Here is a 21,274-nt window from a genome sequence, read left to right as displayed (position 1 = left end):
TTAGCTCCCCTAACAAAAACCTACTCACCCTACCTTTACCTCATCTATCTCACCAAGAACCCCTTGCCCACATCTTCCCTCTGGCCTGGAACTCTCTCCCCCCTCATAAAGGACCATTCTCCGACCTGCAAAGCCTTATTAAAATCACATCTACTCTAAAAGGCCTTCCCTGATTACACCCTCTTTTCCCCTACTCTCTCTCCCTTCTGTGTCACCCTCGTACTTGGATTTGTACCCTTTAAACACTTGATATTCACCCCACCCTTAGCCCCTCAGTGCTTGGTAAGCAGTGTAGCCTAGTGGAAAGTGCATGGGCTTGGGAACCAGAGGACCTGGGTTCTAATCCCGGCTCTGCCACTTGTCTGCTGTGTGACTTTGGACAAGTCACTTATGTTCTCCGTGCTCATCTGTAAAATGGGAATTAAATCCTATCCCTTTACTTGGACTGTGAGCCCCATGAGGGACAGGGGCTGTGTCCAACCTAGAGTATCTTGCATCTACTCCAGCGCTTAGTATAGTGCTTGGCATGTATTAAGTATGTAACTATTACTATTATTGTTAGTAGTAGTATATCCATAACTTGTTTTAATATCTGGCTCTCCCTCTAGACTCTATGCTCCTTGTGGGCAGGGAAAATATCTACCAACTCTGTTGTATTTTCCTCTCCCAGGCACTTACTACAGTGCTCACAGCACCACTCAGTAAACACCACTGATTGATTTGGAAGGAAAATCCCATTGTCAACATGAGTCAATCAATATTCATTCATTCAATCGTATTTATTGAGCATTTACTGTATGCAGAACAATGTACTAAGTGCTTGGAAAGTACAATACAGCAATAAAGGGAGACAATCCCTGCCCACAATGGGCTTCCAGTCTTCTGAGCAGTTACTGGGTGCAGAGCACTGTACTAAGCTCTTGGGAAAGAACAATACAACAGAGTTGGTAAGCGTGATCCCTGCCCACAAGGAGCTTGCAGTCTCCAGGTCCAACACTCTCAAGGCCATCCACCATACTTCCTTGCTGAATGACAGAGAGTTGAGCACCAGCCAGGAAACCACTGATTGTTTGCTTTCCTGGAGTTGATCCAGTTTTACCCCAATTCTTGAGATTAGGTCAAGATTCTGGGAGATCTAGACTGGCTTTGGAGGACATGGATCGGCCTGCTGTTGGAGCTAAACTCCTCAGAGGGCTCTGGGTCTAATCCGCTCTCCCTAGGGTCTTCAGGACTGAGGATGACTATGCCAGGTTGCCTGCGATCACTGTCAACATGATCCCTCAGCTAGAACTGTCCTGACCTAAAGTTAAGTCATCCAGGAGAACCAGCCCAGGGTCCAAAGACAGTGGCAATGACAACCAAAGTGGCCAGGTTCTGTCCCTTTGTGATATTACTCCCTTGCCTCACTGTTTAGAAACAAGAGGGAAGAGGCCAGTGAAAGGAATCAGCCAAATTTAGGCAGTAGCTAAAATATGTACTTTATAGAAAAGGCTGGAAAAATCACTGATTTATTAATATCAGTACTGACTGACAATGGTATTGATTCACTGAGGGTGGTATTTAAGGAGTGTTTACTGTATGCAGAGCACTGTAATAAACGCTTGGGAGAGTACCATATAAAGAGTTAGTAGGCACGTTCCCTGCCTACAATGAGCTTACAGCCTAGAGGGAGAGATAAACATTAATATAAATATATAAAATAGCGTTAGGTACATATGTGGCTGAGTTGGTATGAACTCACTGCACTGAATTTACATCTGTGTTGATACATTCGGTTCTGTGAGAACGCAGGTTTTCACTGTGCATTTTCGACAGCAAGTATTCTTCCAGCCACAAGTGCTGCCTGGAGACAGCACAATGTGGAGTGAGAAGAAATGACTGCTCATGCAAGTGTCATCGGACACATGACTTTTCGTTATTGAGGGATTCTGCAATAACATGATCCCCTAGTTATAGGAGAATTAGGTGCATTTGCTATTCACCCTTTACCACATAATGCAGTATTAAGTGAAGAACGAAAAATAAATGCTACTTTAATTATTCCCATAAAGCCCACAAAAAAGAACTATAAAATCTCTGCCAAAGGCAGTGTGGCGTGTATGTGGACTGCTTAGGCCATAAAGACAATACGTGTTATTGTTTCATTTATATACATCCACCTCTCTCCCCTCTCCCTCCCTGCTGGGTTCTGGTGAGGAGGGTAGGAGAAACTCCCACAGTAGGGGGAATGGCAAATCCTGAGAACACAAACACAGGGAAGTCCGAGGGAGGAAAGAAAGAAGAAAGGAAGGAAGGGATACTTTATCTTTCTCTAAAAAGATAAACAACCGAGAGAGCAGAGGAGAGAATTTCGTAATTAACATAATTAACATAAGGAACAAAAGCAGAGTATTTATTGCATCACCAAGGCCAGCTCCATTGGAGGGAGGAGGCCATTGCCTTTACTCCCACAGCCTTTAGGGCAGATTGGACAACTGCAGTTAGCCCTTATCTGTGGGCTACAACTGTTATCACTGTAGCTGGCCTACCACTTGTTTCCTTAGTTGCTGACCTCAATGCCTTCGGTCTCTCCCCTCTCCAGTTCACACTTCACTCTGTTTTCCGGATCATTTTTCTACAATGTCACTCTGCACACATTTTCCCACGCCTCAAAAACTGCCAGTGATTGCCCATCCCACTCCTCATCAAGCAGAATCCCCTGACTTATTCCTACTCTCAAATTTCTCTCCTCCAATTCTCTCCTTGACCCCCTCCAATCTGGCTTTCATCCCCTTCACTCCACAGAAACCACCCTCTCAAAGGTCACCACTGATCTCCTTCTTGTCAAATCCAGGTTTCTACTCCATCCTAATCCTTCTCGACCTCGCAGCTGACATTGTGGCCCACCCTCTTCTGGAAAGATTATCCAACCTTGGTTTCACTGATTCTGTCCTCCTCTTATCTCTCTGGCTGTTCATTCTCAGTCTCCTTCAAGGGCTCCTCCTCTGCCTCCACACACCCTAACTGTGGAGGTTCCTCAAGGTTCAGTTCTGAGTCCCCTTTCTATTCTCTGTCTACACCCACTCCCTTGGAGAACTCATTTCTCCAAGGTTGTGGGTCTCTCGAGGTCTCGTGGGTTCTAATCACGGTTCTGCCACTTATCAGCTGTGTGACTTTGGGCTAGTCATTTCACTTCTCAGTGCCTCAGTTCCCTCATCTGTAAAATGGAAATTAAGACTGTGAGCCCCACGTGGGACAAGCTGATTGCCCTGTATCTACCCCAGCTCTTAGAAAAGTGCTTGGCACACAGAAAGCACTTAATAAATACCATTGTTATTATTATTTACTCCCATGGCTTCAGCTACCACCTCTATGAGGATGATACCCAAATCTACATCTCCAGCCCTGATCACTCACTCTCTCTCCAATCTCGTATCTCCTCCTGCCTTCAGGACATCTCTACTTGGATGTCCTCTGGTCACCTCAATTTAACATGTCCAAAACAGAGCTCCTTATCGTCCCACCCAAACCACGTCCTTCCCCTGACTTTCCTGTCACCGTAGATGGCAAAACCATCCATCCTGTCTCACAAGCCTGTAACCTTGGCATTATCCTTGACTCTTCTGTCATTCTAGACTGTGAGCCCACTGTTGGGTAGGGACCGTCTCTATATGTTGCCAACTTGTACTTCCCAAGCGCTTAGTACAGTGCTCTGCACACAGTAAGCGCTCAATAAATACAATTGATTGACTGATTGATTGATTCAACCCACATACTGAATCCATCACTAAATCCTGTTGGTCCCAACTTCACAACATCACTAAAATCTGTCCTTTCCTCTCTATCCAAACTACTATCACGTTAATACAATCATTCATAATAATGGTATTTGTTAAGCACTTACTATGTGCCATGCACTATCCTCATCTTATCCCGCCTGGATTACTGTATCAGGCTTCTTGCTGACCTCCCAGCCTCCTGTCTCTCCCCACTCCAGTCAATACTTCAGTCTGCTTCCTGGTTCATTTTTCTACAAAAACGTTCAGGACATGTCACCCTGCTCCTCCAGTGGTTGCCCATCCACATCCACGTGAAACAAAAACTCCTCACCATTGCCTTTAAAGCACTCCACCACTTTACCCCCTCCTACCTCACCTCACTTCTCTCCCTCTATAACCCAGCCGGCACACTTCACTCCTCCAGTGCTAACCTCCTCACTGTGCCTCGATCTCGCCTGAGCCTGTCTCAGAGCTGACTCCTAGCCCACCTCCTGCCTCTGGCCTGGAATGCCCTCCCTCCTCAAATCCAACAATTACTCTCCTCCACTTAAAAGCCTTATTGAAGTCAGATCTCCCCCAAGAGGCCTTCCCAGACTAAGCCCCACTTTTCCTCATCTTCCACTCCCTTTGCTCTTCCCCCCTCCCAGCCCCACAGTACCTATGTTCATATCTGTAATTTTATTTGTTTGTATTGATGTCTGTCTCCCCCACTCTAGACTGTAAGCTCGTTGCGGGCAGGGAATGTGACTGTTTATTGTTGTATTATACTCTCCCAAATACTTAGTACAGTGCTCTGCACACAGTAAGCAGAGCAAATACGATGGAATAAATGAATGAATATTGCTGTTAAGGGGCTCAATTAACTCTCTCCCTGCTACTTATCCGCGTTCTTCTCCCACTACCCTCTAACTCACATCTTTCATTTTCCTCCCTCTCAAGCCAACCCATTCACTTTGCCCAGTTCTGTCTCAGGCTGTTGACCTCTTGGTCACCCCCCTCCCTTCCCCCCTGCCTGGAACTCCCTCCCCCCTCACATCTGGCAGACCACTGCTTTCCCCCATCTTCAAAGCCCTTCTAAAATCACATCTTTTCCAGCAAGCCTTCCCTGATTCAGTCCAAACACCTGTACCCATCCTCGGCAGTTTGGTATAGACTTTATTCAACTGTATATCTTGCCCACTTTATTTGTAAATATGTCTGTCTCCCCTATTAGAGTGCAAGCTCCTTGTGGGTAGGGAATGGGTCACTTTGTTCCGGATTTCTCCAGCATTTAGCACAGTGGGAACTCAAAAAAGACTTGGAAACCTCTGGAGCAATTCTGCAAACTCAGTGGGGAAAGGTTTGGAGGGCCACCACATCATTTCTGGGACTGAAGCCTGGCTTGCAAAGCTGTAGCTGCTGTCCTCTGCTCCTGCCACCGAAGCAGTCTCACCTAGCCCATCCTGAGAAGGGCACCACAGCTACTGCCTCTTGGCGGGTCATGGAAAACGACAGAGACAATAACTACCTTGTCCTTTCCCTCCTCTCTACCCCCTCCCACTCTCCCTCTTGGCCCTTCTCTGCAGGCTGCGTGCCTGTTGTGTGACCTTGGGTAAGTCACTTCTTTGAACCTCGGTTCTCTCATCTGCAAAACGGAGATTCAGTACCAGTTCTCCCTTCTATTTGAGGGTGAGTCCCATATGGGAACGGATTATCTTGTATCTGCCCCAGGGCTCAGTACAGAGTAAGCATTTAAATACCACAATTACTATTATTAGTCACTGTTCCCTTTTCTTCCCGGTCCCTTCCAGCCCTGCCCCGTGCCCTGGCCCCATCCTGCCCAAGGTGGCAAGAATTCTGTCTCCTTGATCTTACCCCTTGCCCTGGCCAGGAAATCTGGCAGGGTTCTGGGGATAATCTGTGGGCCCTGTGGATTCGCTCGGGCTCTGCTCACCTCTTGTGGCCTCTACTGTCTCCCATTAAGAACTCTCTGTGCCTGTCTGACCTCTGGCAAAGGTTAGGGCTTCTTTGCTCCCACCTGCCAAGCCCTGAGGCCAGACTTAATTCTCATTCAATCACTCAATCGTTTTTATTGAGAGCTTACTGCGTGCAGAGCACTGCACTCAGCGCTTGGGACAGTACAGTATAACAAGAAACAGACACATTCCCTGCCCACAGTGAGCTCACAGTCTATAGAGCTTCCCGGCTGGAGGGGTAATGCTGCAGTTTCCCCACAGCTGGTAGATACAATACAACAATAAACAGACACATTCCCTGTCCACAACGAGCTTACAGTCTAGAGGCGGGGAGACAGACATCAATACAAAAAAAATACATTACAGATGAGTTACATACGTGCTGTATTAGGCCTCCGGGGACAGTGTATCCTAAATACTGCTCTCCTCGGAACCCGACCCCAAATTCAAAGCCATCCCCTTCTCAAGCTACAATCTCCGGACTCTAAGTTGGACTGCGGGGAATGTACCCGTTATATTGTTGCGTTGCACTCTTCCAAGAGCGTAGTACAGCGCCCTGCCTACAGTAACCGTTCAATAAATACGATTGATTGATTGACTGCAAGGGTGGCAACCCCTGCCCTTGAAGCGGCCCCAGATGTGAAGTCCGGGCTGTGAGCCTAGGCAGGGAGTTTAGACTGTGAGCCCACTGTTGGGTAGGGACTGTCCCTATATGTTGCCAATTTGTACTTCCCAAGCGCTTAGTACAGTGCTCTGCACATAGTAAGCGCTCAATAAATACGATTGATGATGATGATGATGAGTTTGGGGTACCAAATAATTAAAATCGCCTGCAGGTCTCCATCGGGGTACAAAGGACCGGTGAATCCCTTTGCTTCCCCGTCCCACAGCACTTTATATATCTAGAATTCTATTTATTTATACTAATGCCTGTTTACTTATTTTGCTGTCTGTCTCCCCCCCCCCCCCCCCCAGACTGTAAGGCCGGTGTGGGCAGGGATTGTCTGTCCTTATTGCTGCATTGTACTTTCCAGCGCGTAGTCCAGTGCTCTGCACAAAGTAATCGCTCAGTAAATACGATCGAATGAATGAATGACTGCGGAGGGCTTTACTCGCCAAAGAACTACTCAAAGTTGCGATCACTGGGAAAGCCCCCGGACTGTATTTTAACAGTCCCACACTGAGGCCAACTGCCCGGGAGTGATGGAGGCTGGCTGCCCGCCCGTCCTCAGAGGCGCCCTCTGCCACCCCGGGGATTTCGACCCTTTCCCTGGCATCGGAAGGAAACCAGCGGCTCGGCCCCGTGCCCCTGCAGCCTCCTTGGAAAACTTTCCCGGGAAGCCCGGATCCCGGAGAGTCGCCGCCGACCCGACCCGGGGTGGGGGGCCGCCATCCGACCCCCGGGGATCGGATCGGAACGGGAAGGCGGGGAAAACCGGAGAGGAGAGCGGGTGCTGCCCGGGGCCGAGGGGAGAGGGCTTATTTTACCTGCGACACCAGCGGGATGAGAGTCTGCTCCACTGAGCGAGTTTTGATGTCGAGCCCGGAGCCCGGGGGAGGGAACGGGACAAAGGCGGGCATGACCCCGCCGCCGGGCAGGGAAGTAGCCATGGCCCCGGCCGCGACTGCACGGCCGCCGCCGCTGCTGCTACCGCCGCCGTGGGTGCCGCTCGGCCGGGTCCGGGGCCCCGCCGGGCCTGCGCGCACCTCCCCCCACCGGCCAGGGGCGGGGCCTGGGCCGGCAGTGAAGGACCAGGCCCCCGCTGCTCTCCCGCCCCTTAATGCTATTTGGGAAGCGCTCACTGTGCGCCAGGCACCGTACTAAGCACTGGGGTGGATAGCGGCTAGGCGGGTTGGACGCAGTCCCCGTCCCACGTGGGGCTCATAGTCTCCTTCCCCATTTTACAGATGAGGGAACTGAGGCCCAGAGAAGTGAAACGACTTGCCCAAGGTCACGCAGCAGCCGAGTCTACTGCTACCCTGCTCATTCAAGCTCTCATCCTATCCCGTCTGGACTACTGCACCAGCCTTCTCTCTGATCTCCCATCCTCGTGTCTCTCTCCACTTCAATCCATACTTCATGCTGCTGCCCGGATTATCTTTGTCCAGAAACGCTCTGGGCATATTACTCCCCTCCTCAAAAACCTCCAATGGCTACCGATCAATCTGCACATCAGGCAGAAACTCCTCACCCTGGGCTTCAAGGCTCTCCATCACATCGCCCCCTCCTACCTCACCTCCCTTCTCTCCTTCTACTGCCCAGCCGGCACCCTCCGCTCCTCCGCCGCTAATCTCCTCACCGTACCTCCCCCCCCCCCATCTTACCTCCTTCCCTTCCCCACAGCACCTGTATATATGTATATATGGTTGTACATATTACTCTATTTATTTATTTTACTTGTACATATCTATCCTATTTACTTTATTTTGTTGGTATGTTTGGTTTTGTTCTCTGTCTCCCCCTTTTAGACTGTGAGCCCACTGTTGGGTAGTGACTGTCTCTATATGTTGCCAATTTGTACTTCCCAAGCGCTTAGTACAGTGCTCTGCACATAGTAAGCACTCAATAAATACGATTGATGATGATGATGATGAGTCAAGATTAGAACCCACGACCTTCTGACTCCCAGGCCCGGGCTCTAACCACTACACCAGGCTGCTTCTGGGCTCCCAGCCCCCTGCTCCTACTAGGCTGTGGAAGCAGCAGCCAGCCGGGCACCTTTGCAGGAGATTGCATCTCCGGATAGCCGTTGGTTCTGGGTTCAGAAGCCGAAAGCCCAGATCAGGGGCGGCCTTCGGAAGTGGGAATGTTCCCAGAGTGACCGTTCATCTGGCTGCGTGTCGGTCGGCTGTTTTCAGCTGGTCCGTACCCTATCTGGAACCACTACCGCATTAGATACTTTTATGTCGATTTTTCTTTTAGGCCAAGGCCAGCCTCCCATGGCCTTGGCTCCTCCAGCCGAGTTCCTTGGGAGATACAGCGTGTGTTCTGGTGTATTGTACTCTCCCAAGGTCTTTGTACAGTGCTCTGCACACAGAAAGTAACTGCTCAGTGCCATCGATCGATTGATTGCGGGCTGAAGTGTAGCAGGAGGAAAGAGCAGAGAGGCGATCAGGACTTCTTTCCAGATTCACATCTCTGGCCCACTATCCATGCCATGCTTGCATGGAATTCCCCTCCTCCTCAGATCCATCATCCCACTCTCTCCCCACCTTTAAAGCTTGCTTTTAAAAGCTATCTCCTCCAGGAAGCCTTCCCGGCTGACTCCCCTATCCATCTGATCATGCCTCCTTAGCACTTCTGTAATTATTCATTTGCCTAATTTTGTTTTAGAAGTTTTTATATGCTTTTACTCTTTAGCCTATGGCATAGCCACCATTCATTCATTCAATTGTATTTATTGAGCGCTTACTGTGTGTATAGCACTGTACTGTGTGCTTTTAAAATGGTATTTGTTAAGCGCTTACTCTGTGGCAGGCACTATACAGGTGCTGAGGTAGACACAAGTTAGGTTGGACACAGTCCCTGTCCCACATTGGGCTCAGTCTTAATCCCCATTTTACAGATGAGGTAACTGAGGCACAGAGAAGTTGTGACTTGCTCAAGATCACACAGCAGACAAGTGGCAGAGGCAGGATTAGAACCCAGGTCCTCAGTCTCCCAAGTACGTGTTCTCTCCGCTAGGCAACACTGCTTCTACAATACAATACTCTGCACACACTAGGATCTCAAATACTATCAATCAAATCATATTTATTCATTCAATTGTATTTATTGAGTGCTTACTGTGTGCAGAGCACTGTACTAAGCCCTCAGGAGAGAACAATATAATAGACACATTCCCTGCTGATTGGTTGAATTATTCCATAACCCAGAAGCCAGTGACTCGTCCTAGGGTACATCTCAATGGCAGAGAACTCAATCTTGAAGTATGGGCTTGCAAAAGAATCCAGGGCTTGAACAACTTGCGACCAAACCCCAGCCAAGAACATTTCTGTCTCTTCAGAACAATCGGTGATTGTGTGAGGCTGGGGAATCCGCCTACCCGTTGCCTACTCATTGCATGGAATCACGCATACCAACAGTTTGGGGCGAGAAAATGCCTCATTTTCTTCATCAAAGAATCCTATTCATATGGCAAAGCCCTGCAGGGGACAACCCACATTAAAAAAAAAAGTCATGGCAAAATACGATGATTTGACGAGTTATCATGCTATCAGAGCCCTTTAGGGTTTGAGCTGAGTTAGCTTTTCCAAATGTAAGAAGGCCAAGTCTAAACTTCTCTCCATCACCCTGCTGCCCCACAAAAATCAAAACCACCCAAGCAGCAAGGTGAAGCTGCCCAGACAGTTTCTCCACACCTCCAGCAAATCTCATCCTACCACTTAGCTCATTCACTCATCCTCCAGGACTGTAGTGGAGGTGGAGAGCAGCTACCCAGAGGCAAAAACTCCTCATCCTCGGCTTCAAGGCTCTCCATCACCTCGCCCCCTCCTACCTCATCTCCTTTCTCTCCTTCTACAGTCCAGCCCGAACCCTCTGCTCCTCTGCCGCTAATCTCCTCACTGTGCCTCGTTCTCGCCTGTCCCACCGTCGACCCCCGGCCCACGTCATCCCCATGGCCCGGAATGCCCTCCCTCCACACATCCGCCAAGCTAGCTCTCTTCCTCCCTTCAAAGCCCTACTGAGAGCTCACCTCCTCCAGGAGGCCTATCCAGACTGAGCCCTCTCCTTCCTCTCCCCCTCCTCCTCCTCCTCCCCATCCCCCTGGCCTTACCCCCTTCCCCTCCCCACAGCACCTGTACATATGTATGTACATATTTATTACTCTATTTTATTTGTACATATTTATTTTGTTAATATTTGTTGTCTGTCCCTCCCTTCTAGACTGTGAGCCCGCTATTGGGGAGGGACCGTCTCTATATGTTGCCAACTTTTACTTCCCAAGCACTTAGTACAGTGCTCTGCACACAGTAAACTCAATAAATACGATTGAATGAATGAATGAACTACCCAGAAAACTGAACCCCCTGTTCTCACATAGCCTCCCATGCCCTCCTCTTCTCCCTCCTTCCCAGGAAGAGATGGCTGCAAGGTTGCTGTTTTGCTCTTGCTCCCTTGCCCAGTGAAATACAATGAAATGAAATTCCCGCAAATATTAAACCACATTTATTTGCTTCAAGGGCCAGACAAGCTGGGGGGCAGGCATTACATGGCTGCTTAGACTGCGCAAAGCTCTGTTCTAAGCACTTGGGAGAGTTTGTTGTGTTCTGCACACACTAAGCGCTCAATAAATACAATCAACTGACTATAATTAAGTAGACATAACTCTGACCTTAAGGAGCTGACGATCCTAGTCGGGGAGACAGACACTAAAATCAATTATAGGCAGGGGAAGCAAATGAGTATGACGTACTCATTTGGCGTAGTGGATAGAGCATGGGACTGGGAGTCAGGTCATGGGTTCTAATCCCCGCTCCACCACTTGCCTGCTGTGTGAACTTGGGCAAGTCACTTCACTTCTCTGTGCCACAGTTCCCTCATCTGCAAAGTGGGGATTGAGACTGTGAGCCCTTTGTGGGACAAGGACTGTGTCCAACCCAATTTGCTTGTATCCACCCCAGCACTGGCACATAGTATACCATTATTATTATTATTATTATGTACGTAAGTGCTGTGGGGCTTGGGGTGAACATCATAAATGCTGGAGATGTCATCTCAGAGGGAGCACTCAAGTGCATGGGTGGTGCAGTAGTTGGGGAAATAAGGTGGGGAGAGATTATTCAGGGAAGGCTCCCTGGAGATGAGATTTAAGGTCACAGGCCTGCTGTCTCCAGCCAACCCTGACCACGAAGGCTGCTGGCGGCCAGGGAGGAGAATGTAAGGCCACCTGGCTGGGAGAGTGGGGAGGGAGGGAGCAGGGGGCTGGAAATTGGAGATCCTGCCTCCCCCTCCCTCTTCCCCCACACAGTTGCCTTGGTACTTCATCTCAATATAGCTTTGCTGGGTAGCACACACAAGGAAAAAGGATGACAGTAGGCCAACCAAACAACTGTTAAATGGTGAGCAACCAAAACCATGACAGAAAATGTTTCAAGGATTCGGTAAAAGAAAGCCTCACTCATATCTCAGCTGAATAATAATTAATAATAATTGTGGTATTTGTTAAGTGCTTACCTTAGCCCAAGCACTGGGCTAAGTACTGGGGCTGATACAAGTTAAGCAGGTTGGACTCATTACCTGTCCCACATGGGGCTCACATTCTTTGTAGAAAGAAGAACAAGCATTGAATCCCCTTTTTACAGATGAGGAAATTGAGGCCTAGAGAAGTTAAGCGACTTGCCCAAAGTCATACAGCAGGCAAATGGAAGAGCTGGGATTAGAACCCAGGTCCTCTGATTCTCGGCCTGTGCTGTTTCCACTAAGCCACGATGCTTCCGGGAGATAACAATGGCAGAGAGTCCAGAGGAATCTTGTGACTAGAATGACAAACAAGCCTCCGATCTGAAATGTTGGGACCGAGAACCTCCTCAAAGATTATACTGTTAGAAGTTTGCGTAGCATCACTCGTGTGCCTTTGTCTCTGCCAGTCATCTTCTTGCTGGGGCATGGAGTTCAATGAGCGAGTGAGGTGGATGGAAGTGTGGCACATTGCCAAGAACAAGCACAGCCTTTCTGCATGCAGGCCCCAATTAAGAAATGAACAAGAAGAAGGAGAGGCCGCTTTAGGGGAGAAACTTGAAAAAGATTTTGAGATAGGAGACAACAGTGGAAACAGTGCCAGGCCACACTGCACCCAAAATACAACAAAAGACAGAGTGTGAGTGTGTGTGTGCGTATGTGTACAGAGTGGAAACAGGATTGTGGGTTAAGCCGTGCCCACATGGATAGATGAACTTTACCATCAGCAGATGTCTTCAGATGGTCCATAAGTAAACCATCAGTATAGAGAGCCATGGGACAGGGCAGTCACACAGGACCTTCAAAGATGGCGGCAGCAGATCTTTCGGTCAGTCAATCGATCGTATTTATTGAGTGCTTACTGTGGGCAGATGGCTTCAAAGATGGCTGTCAAGCAGAATCTTCCAAAGGTGGCGATAGAAAAGGAACATGGTTGCAGGGAGCTCAGAGGCAACCTCAGAAGGTGAGGAGGCAGTGCCAAGCTCAAATGACTCAATCCACGGCCAAGGTGGCACCGAGAATGCTTCCGGTCCAGTAGGCATCCCCACTGTCCCTCAATGTTGGCCCAAACCCCTCACCACAGTCCTGCCAGGTGGAAACAAAATTGGGAGTCTGGAAAGGTGCCAGAGTTTAGGGCACCCAGCCTTCATGCTGAATGGCTTTATTAATAGTGGTATTAAGTGCTTACTATGTGACAAGCACTGTGCTAAGGGCTGGGGTAGATACAAGATAATCAGGTCTGACACAATTTCCATCCTTTATGGGGTTCACAGCCTAAGATTCCCCCACATTTTGCAGATGAGGAACCTGAGACAGAAAAATTAAGTGACTTGCCCAATGTCACAGAACGGGTCAGTGGCCAAGCCAGGATTAGAACCCAGGTTCTCAATTGCCTAGGCCCCAACTTTTTCTACTAGGCCACACTGCTTTGTTCTAGCCAGCTCCTGGGAGCATTTTTGATTGGGCTTTATGGTAGCTGCACCTCATTCAATCTAACTTTCATTGTCTCTGAGCTCTCAGAGATGGGGTAGATGGTGGAATTGTCAATTGTGTTGCAAAAATGAGGTGGAGGAGATGAGTCGGACACCCATGTAGAGGGGTAGTAGAGGCAGGAGAAGATGTGAGACTGCAGAGGAGAGAGGTCAGGGATGGAGATGTAGAACTGGAAGTCATCTGAGTAGAAGTGATAGCTGAAGCCGTGGGAGCTTTAACTGCTTACTCTCCGATAGCTCCTTCTCTTCTGCTTTCAAACACACCCATCTATCTCTGATCCTAAAAAAACCTTCCCTTGACCTCCTGGACATCACCCCATCTTTCTCCATTTCTGTCCCAACTCCTTGAATAAGTTGTTTACTCCTGTTGTCTCCACTAATCATACTCAACAGTGGCTAGCACTTGATGCTGCAAACGTGCATATTCCAGGAATAAAGATTTGCATGCTTAGCTCTAGGAACAAGTTCGGCAAATGCTCTGGATTATATAAAGATTTTAAAATTCTTCGAGAATTTCTTGGGCTCTATCTTTCAACAAGATAAAGCATTGCATTCTAAATAAGTTCTACATTAGAGAAGAAAACTGCAGCTGTCAACACAGGCCATTTATTGTGGTTATTTCAGTGTGGGCAGTGTTCTGGGAGTGGTGTTCTTTCCTAACAAAAGATCTGTCAAAGCAGATATTAGGGATTTTTTTAAAAAAACCACTTTGAAGGATGATTTATTTTACCATCAGGATTTGCTTTACAATAGCTTCCAGGAAAGGTTTCCTCCCCAGTAAAACAAAACATTTTTTTAAAAAAAATTTATCTTTAGGGCTTTTCAATTACCAAATATGCAATTTAGGTCTGATTGCAGGGTTCCCACTTACTAAAAACATTTGAGTCCACTCTCCTTCCCTCCTTGATGGCTATTTTCAATCGCTCACTCTGCTGGTTTCTTCCCCTTTCCCTTCAAACAGGTCCATGTCTCCTCTATCCTAAAATAATCTGTTGGGAATCAGTGACTCTAGCGTCACTTTAGGAGTGCCAAATCCCAGTCAGCCTCCACCGGGCCCTAAAGCCCTACATTTCCCCCCATTATAATGCAGGTTTGGGCCCATACTACTCACTGCCCAAGTCCCTGCACCCCAACTGCTGCCACCACTCTATGGTGGAAGCCCAGGCACCTGTTCAAAAACACAGAAGTCACTGGGGATTAGCCTACCAGCAGCATGGTGTAACGGACAGAGCACGGGCCTGGGACTCAGAAGGTCATGGATTTTAATGCCAGCTCTGCCACTTCTCTGCTGTGTGACCCTGGGCAAGTTACTTCACTTCTCTGGGCCTGTTACCTCATCTGTGAAATGGAGATTGAGACTGTGAGCCCCACATGCAAGTTACTTCACTTCTCTGGGCCTCAGTTACCTCATCTTTAAAATGGGGATTGAGACTGCAAGCCCCACGGGGGACGGGGACCGTGTCCACCCCAACTTGCTTGCATCCACCCCAGCGCTTAGTAGTGGCTGGTACGTAGTAAGTGCTTAAAAAATACCATAATTATTATTATTAACACCTTCCTCCCAGGGCTGGCTGTAGGACTCAAGGTTCCCAGCCCTGGACCGTCTCCAACAGTAGGCCCAGGATGCAAGGAGGAACCAGATGGATGTACTCCTGCACCCTTAGATTCCTAGCTAGGAATGAACCATCTCACATCCTTCTCATAACCGATGATAATGATGGCATTTGTTAAGCGCTTACTATGTGCAAAGCACTGTTCTAAGCGCTGGGGTAGATACAAGGTAATCGGGTTGTCCCACGTGGGGCTCACAGGCATCATCCCCATTTTACAGATGAGGTAACAGAGAAGTTAAGTGACTTGCCCAAAGTCACACAGCTGACAAGTGGCAGAGCCGGGATTAGAACCCATGACCTCTGACTCCCAAGCCCATGCTCTTTCCAGTAAGCCACGCTGCTTCTCGTGGCTATCTTGGATCACTCATCCATGAACTTTATCCAAACCACTCTTTGGTTTATTTATATTCTTGCCCTGGGGTAATTAATTCCATAAATTTATCCCTTACTTTGTTTTGAATCTAACACCCTCAAGCTTCAATGCATGCACCTCAAGTCAGCCCCCTGTGGGACAACCTGATCACCTAGTAACCTCCCCAGTACTTGGAACAATGTTTTGCACATAGGAAGCACTTAATAAATGCCATTATTATTATTATTATTGTACTGTTACTGCGGGGGGATCTGGTCAGCAGTTATCTGCCCTGTCCACACCCTTAACGATTCTGAACACCTTGATCACGTCTCTCAGGCGACTTCTCTCTAGACAGTAGAATCTTAATCGCCAGTTGGTCCTGCCTAAGATGCTGCAGTCAAACTCTACACAGTACTCGGGATGTGGGTATACTTTGGTTTTATACGGTGGCAAAATAATGCCCTTTTTCGGTTTTGTCTGAACATCAGTTCCTAACCTCTTTCTTCTACCGACAGCTTCCGATTCTATCCGAATACCTACTTTCTCATCCTTTACGATGAACAGCCAGTATTTCTTCATCTTTTCATCGGAAGTTGTTTTTACAGTGGGACTTGTCCAGGTCCTCCTCTTTCCCCTTCACTCCATCCCCTCGCTATCTTCCATCTCCACCTCAGTTTCTGATCCCATGGCCGAATCTTCTGGCTAAGACTCAATCACAGAAACTTCAGGAGATAGCAAGAAGATCTGGATTCAGTTAGGGGAACACTGCATTAGAAAATCAACTTAGAAGAAAAAATACCACCACCCAAAAAGAACACATTTTTACTTGAACACACAAAACAGATACATCACGTTTTCCTAAAGCAAAGCTGTCAATCATAGTGAAATCTCTAACCACATTTTCATCACTAAAGTTCACAAAACAGAATAACTTACGTGTATCCTCTCTTCACTCTAACTAGTTCACAACACATTATCGTACCCAAGGGAAATGCAGTCTGCCTAAATTTAACAGTTGAAAAGCACAAAAAGCTTACTGTCTACAAGTCCAATGTCCCCCCCATAGTAACAAATAACAGTCCAAACTACTGAAACGTAATCCCACTTAAAATTTTACGCTGAACACAATTTTGTGCTCAAACACAGAGATAAGCAACATGATTCCAAAGCCGAGCAGGATCCCAGCATTTTGTAACAGAAAATATCCCCAGCGGCTACACCCATGATCACTGGCATCATTGTGGAGCATTTCAGGCACCTGAAAAAGACAATGGCACTATTAAGCTTTCAGCTTAATGCTTATTGTTGTGAATAATTTGCTGACGAACAGTGTCCTAACTGTACTGGAAATGCCTTGTACTGAAAGATTCTCAGGGCCTTAGCAGAGTTATGTGCCATGGCACACATTCTTGTATAAAAATGAAAGCTGTACCAATTAAAAAGTTAAAACAAAATTTTCCCCTCTTCCTCACATGCGTAAATTCTAATTTGAGGTAGGAGAGTCACGGTTTAAAAACAACTTCCATTTTATGCTCAATAAATTTTCACCATCAAAATACAAAATTATACCATGCACTGCTATTCCAACAATTCCTTACTTTAGCAGTTAAATTTAAAAAAAAAATAAGGCAACCAACTGCAAGGAGGGAGGCTTAGTTCTTTGTTCTTCAGGGTTCTATTGCCTTCTGTACCCTTGGCTGTTGAGCAAGATGAGGATCCTGGGACCTTCATAAACTCAAATGAGGGCCAGAAGACTACTAGAATCTACACCTGTTGAAATATTTTCTGTTTCTCAAGAAGACTCCTATTATTACTATCCACCTAATTTAATAGAAACATCCTTCCCCGACCCCAAGAAAGATGGCAGTTTTGAGTACTCTGCTACAAACCATGCAGAATGTGATATAAAATTTACTCACCATATTCACTAGAGCTACATACATGAACAAGCCAGCAGTAAGTGCAAATATCCACATTGATACATTTTCAGCATAATGCCCAATTAGAATTCCAGTTGCCATTCCAAGATAGGCTAGCATAGCTGACAGAGCATTATAAAGAACAGCTTGCTTAACAGTCATGCCAGCTTTCAGAAGAACAGCAAAATCACCTTCAACAGAAACAAAAATTTGTAAAAGTATTTTCTTTGTATTCTATTCCCTCTCCTCTTACTCTACCCCAGGTTCACACTCTCCATTCCTCCCCAAGTTCTCCTTCTCACTGTGGTGATTAACTTGGTTTAATTTCCAAGGAAAGAGATATGCTAACTTACAATATTAGCAAAACCCTTAAAATTATTCCTTATAAATTAAAAAAGTTACTGAATTCCTTTTTTAAAAAAATGAAGTCCCCACCTTAAATGTGAGAGAAAAAGTTTCGTTCAAGTGGACAAAGTTAAGAATAGGACATGATGGCTCTTTAAATGACCTCTTCTTGCCAAAGTAATAAAGATAATAGTAATGGTATATATTAAGCACTTACTCTGTGCCAAAGCACTGTGTAGCCCTGGAAAAGATAAAAAGGTATAAGCTTTCTATACTCTTAAGGGTTGGCTTTCCTGCATCTTGTTTATTGGGCATCATCCCCATTAACAGAAGGAGCGAAATTTTGCACCACGGTTCACGCTGGAAAAAAACCTTAAATGTTAACTTCTACTCTTTTAAGAGATATATAACTACATTACAGGAAACTTCACTGGGGCTATGGAGAAACTTGGTGGTCTTCCATGCTCCTGGCTCCCAAGGACTTTACAATCTAAAGAGGAACAGAGGGCAAATTCAAACACCATGACACTTATAATAAGTGAAACAGCGTGGCTTTGTGGAAAGAGCACAGGCTTAGGAATCAGAGGTTGTGGGTTCTAATCCCGGCTCTGCCACTTATCAGCTGTGTGACTTTGGGTAAGTCCCTTAACTTCTCTGTGCCACAGTTACCTCATCTGTAAAATGGGGATTAAGACTGTGAGCCCCACATGGGACAACCTGATTACCTTATATCAACCCCAGTGCTTGGCACATAGTAAGTGTTTAACAAATAGCATTATTATTACTATTATAAAGATGAATGAAAATTGCTGGAAGAGCGTTGAGGTCTTTGAGATCAGAGGCACTAATGGTTTCTGCAAGATTTTTAGATTTGGGGAGGTGCAAATATCAGATCTCCCATTGTCCCCAAGGCAAGGCACCACCACCAGTCTCACTTGATATCAGTATTAGTGGGGGTAGAATCCTCAGTGATTCAAGAAAGGTCTTCCGTCCCAAACAAAAATGGAAAATTCACTAGCAGGTCCTTAAAATATCTTCAAAGTTGCAGCTGAAAATGCATGGCTTACTTACCTAACTCATGAGGCAACTCGTGACAAAATACAGCTACAGAAGTACTCAGACCACTAGATAAGCCTTCTGTAAAGGCAGCTCCTGTGAAAAAGTACAGGGAGAGAAAGAGAGAAACTAGTAGCACAGCTTTAGAAGACCGAGCAATGCATTAGCACTGCAAAAAGGAGTCTCCCTTACCTGTCCCCCACCTTAGAGAGTAGTAGCATGATATGCTACTGCTTCCCCAAAAGCACCTTCCCTCAGGCTGTTGGGAGGTAGGGAGGGGAGGAGGAAGACACAGGGTGGTGACCATTCTACCTGAATTCCTAGCACACTATTTGCTGCCACTTTCTCTGGATCTCCAGAGTCTACTTCCCACCTTTTCAGGCACCCGACAGACCGTGGATTTTGAGATTCAAAAGGGAACTTTCAGGGTGCCTAAGATCTATGGATTTACTTAGAGTAAAGAGAAAAGGAGAATGTGTGAGAGTATGGTGAGAAATTTGGGCGAGGGCAGCGTGACTTCATTAGAAAGGTTGTTGACTGGTTAGAAGCTGCTAATACCTACACAGAAATTTCTGATAATTAATCACCACCTGTGCTACATTTATAGTGGACTGACTTTGCCAATTAAGCATCGAACATTTCAGGTCTCCAAAGAGAGGCAGAAACTACCTCCTCACTATCCTGTTGGCAACTGCAAATGCCAAGAGTACATTTTAAAAATCTTTTTGAGGACAAAATGGCAAACTAGATTTGAGGAGTCTTTAGCCAGATCATTTTTATAGAATGAGTAACTGAACAGCTATTTACCAATTGCTAGGCCATCACTGAAGTTGTGCAGTCCGTCGCCCATAATAACCATCCACGCTAACGTGGCTATTCCAGCAGCTTTTAATTCTTCCCGGGAATAGCGCTGACTATGGCTGTGGGGGTGATGATTCTGGTGGTGGTGGTGATGTAGAATATGGTGATAATCGTGATGGTGATGAATGAGGTCATCCGATTGGCCTAAGGTATCATGGAAATGGGAATGACATTTATTCTTGCACCCTCTCAACACATATTCGTTGTACACTTCCTGTGGATGAGAGTGAGCTATCATGACTTCTTCTTCTTCCAGAACCGCTGGTTGTGGGGAATCAAAGTGTAATGGATCTTGCGCCTCTGGTCTTAGATAGCCTTCTTGTCCTAGAGAGCGAAAAAACATTTTACAATAAAAAAAATGCAAAAGTGTCTGCTGAGAGACAAACATGGAAATTCAAAGCTAAGGACTTCAATAAGAAGAACTCAGGAGAACTTCCTTACATATTTTTAGGATATTATAGGTGTTATTTTTCAATGAATCACGAAAAAAGACTACAAACTTCCACAGAGCGTATCTGACAAAACTCTGAGAACATTACCCCAAAGCATACACATTAGATCCCTGAAATCCAGAATTCCCCAAAAAACACCAGTACCATACTGAAGGACAGCCAGTTTCTGTACATGACTACTGTAAGACTAAGATGACCTTACATTTAAGATGGAAAATATCTGAATAGAAAAAATGAATTGTCTTTTCAATCTCCTTTCCCCTCACCTCTGAGTGCCTGCTACCCTAATCAACAATATTTATTGGGCACTTACTGTGGTCTGATCACTGTAGAAGGCTCCTGCAAACACACAGATAGAAGTATAGGGCTTGGTTTCTGCATTCAAGAAGTTTACAATCTAAAAGCAGGTTTGTCACATGCTACCTGCCTTGATAAGCTGGCTAGTTGGCCATCCTTTTTCCATTTTTCCCCTTTTTTTTTTTCTTTAAAGGACATTTTGGAATCAGACATTGACTATAGTCAGAACAGAAGGTTCGGTTTAAGGAAGAAAAGGAGATAAGCCTCAAAGTGAGAGAAATAGAAATGGATTGACATAGGGACAGGGGAAAAAATCTCCACCTCCACTTGTAGCTATGGTTTGGGAGAAGAGAAGCAGCATGGCCTCATGGATAGAGCATGGGAGTGGGAATCAGACTGACTTGGGTTCTAATCCCGCCTCCGCCACCTGCTCTGCTGCTGTGTGACCTTGTACAAGTCATTTAACTTTTTCTGTGCCTCAGTTACCTCATCTGTAAAATGGGGAGTAATACTGTAAGCCCCAAGGGGGACACAGACTGTGTCCAAATGGATTAGACTCTATCTACCGCAGCACTTGGTACAGTGCCTGGCACAGAGTAACCCCTTAAGCACCATAGGGGGAAAAAAGAGAGTGAGACAGAGAGGAGAAATGGGAGGGAAGTAGAGAATAAAATGGTCTCAGGAATTCCGTGCACTTATTTTGAATGTAGTTGCCTGGATTTTTTAAAAATTAGCTTGTATTTTGGGGGTGGGGGGCAGGGGGCGGAGCCTTGATTCTAGAGCAAGAGTAAACCATAAAATGCAAGTAAATATATTTCAGCACTACAGTTTCTCCATAAAATGAGGACTGTTATGACTTAATGAAGGTCAGTTAAGCAGGTTTCACTGTAGCTCTGAGATGAACAGACTCGGGTTTGACAGAAAAGTGTATGATCATTATACGGTGTTATTTCCAGCTAGCCACAGCTGTCACATCACACCTATCAGTT

At 46.4% G+C, this 21,274-nt stretch overlaps 1 protein-coding gene across 5 annotated transcripts in view; it reads right to left on the bottom strand.

The window, feature by feature from the left end:
- LOC119949516 (alpha-catulin-like) overlaps positions 1-21,274 on the bottom strand; it is a 100,916-nt gene that overhangs the window by 67,815 nt on the left and 11,827 nt on the right. For 3 of the 5 annotated variants that reach the window (XM_038771359.1, XM_038771362.1, XM_038771360.1), the window contains exon 1: positions 7,202-7,331. In XM_038771359.1, coding sequence (XP_038627287.1) covers positions 7,202-7,324 — 123 coding nt within the window. In that variant the 5' untranslated portion in view covers positions 7,325-7,331. Of the gene's footprint in view, positions 1-7,201; positions 7,332-16,161; positions 16,614-17,274; positions 17,466-18,690; positions 18,772-19,482; positions 19,861-21,274 lie in introns of those variants that run through there. The other 2 variants (XM_038771361.1, XM_038771363.1) reach the window with 2 other exon arrangements.

This window comes from Tachyglossus aculeatus, chromosome X2 (assembly GCF_015852505.1).
Source record: "Tachyglossus aculeatus isolate mTacAcu1 chromosome X2, mTacAcu1.pri, whole genome shotgun sequence".
Classification (NCBI taxonomy): Eukaryota; Metazoa; Chordata; class Mammalia; order Monotremata; family Tachyglossidae; genus Tachyglossus; species Tachyglossus aculeatus.
The sequence above is the reverse complement of the archived record's forward strand: the minus strand, read 5'-3'. Positions and strand labels throughout refer to the sequence as shown.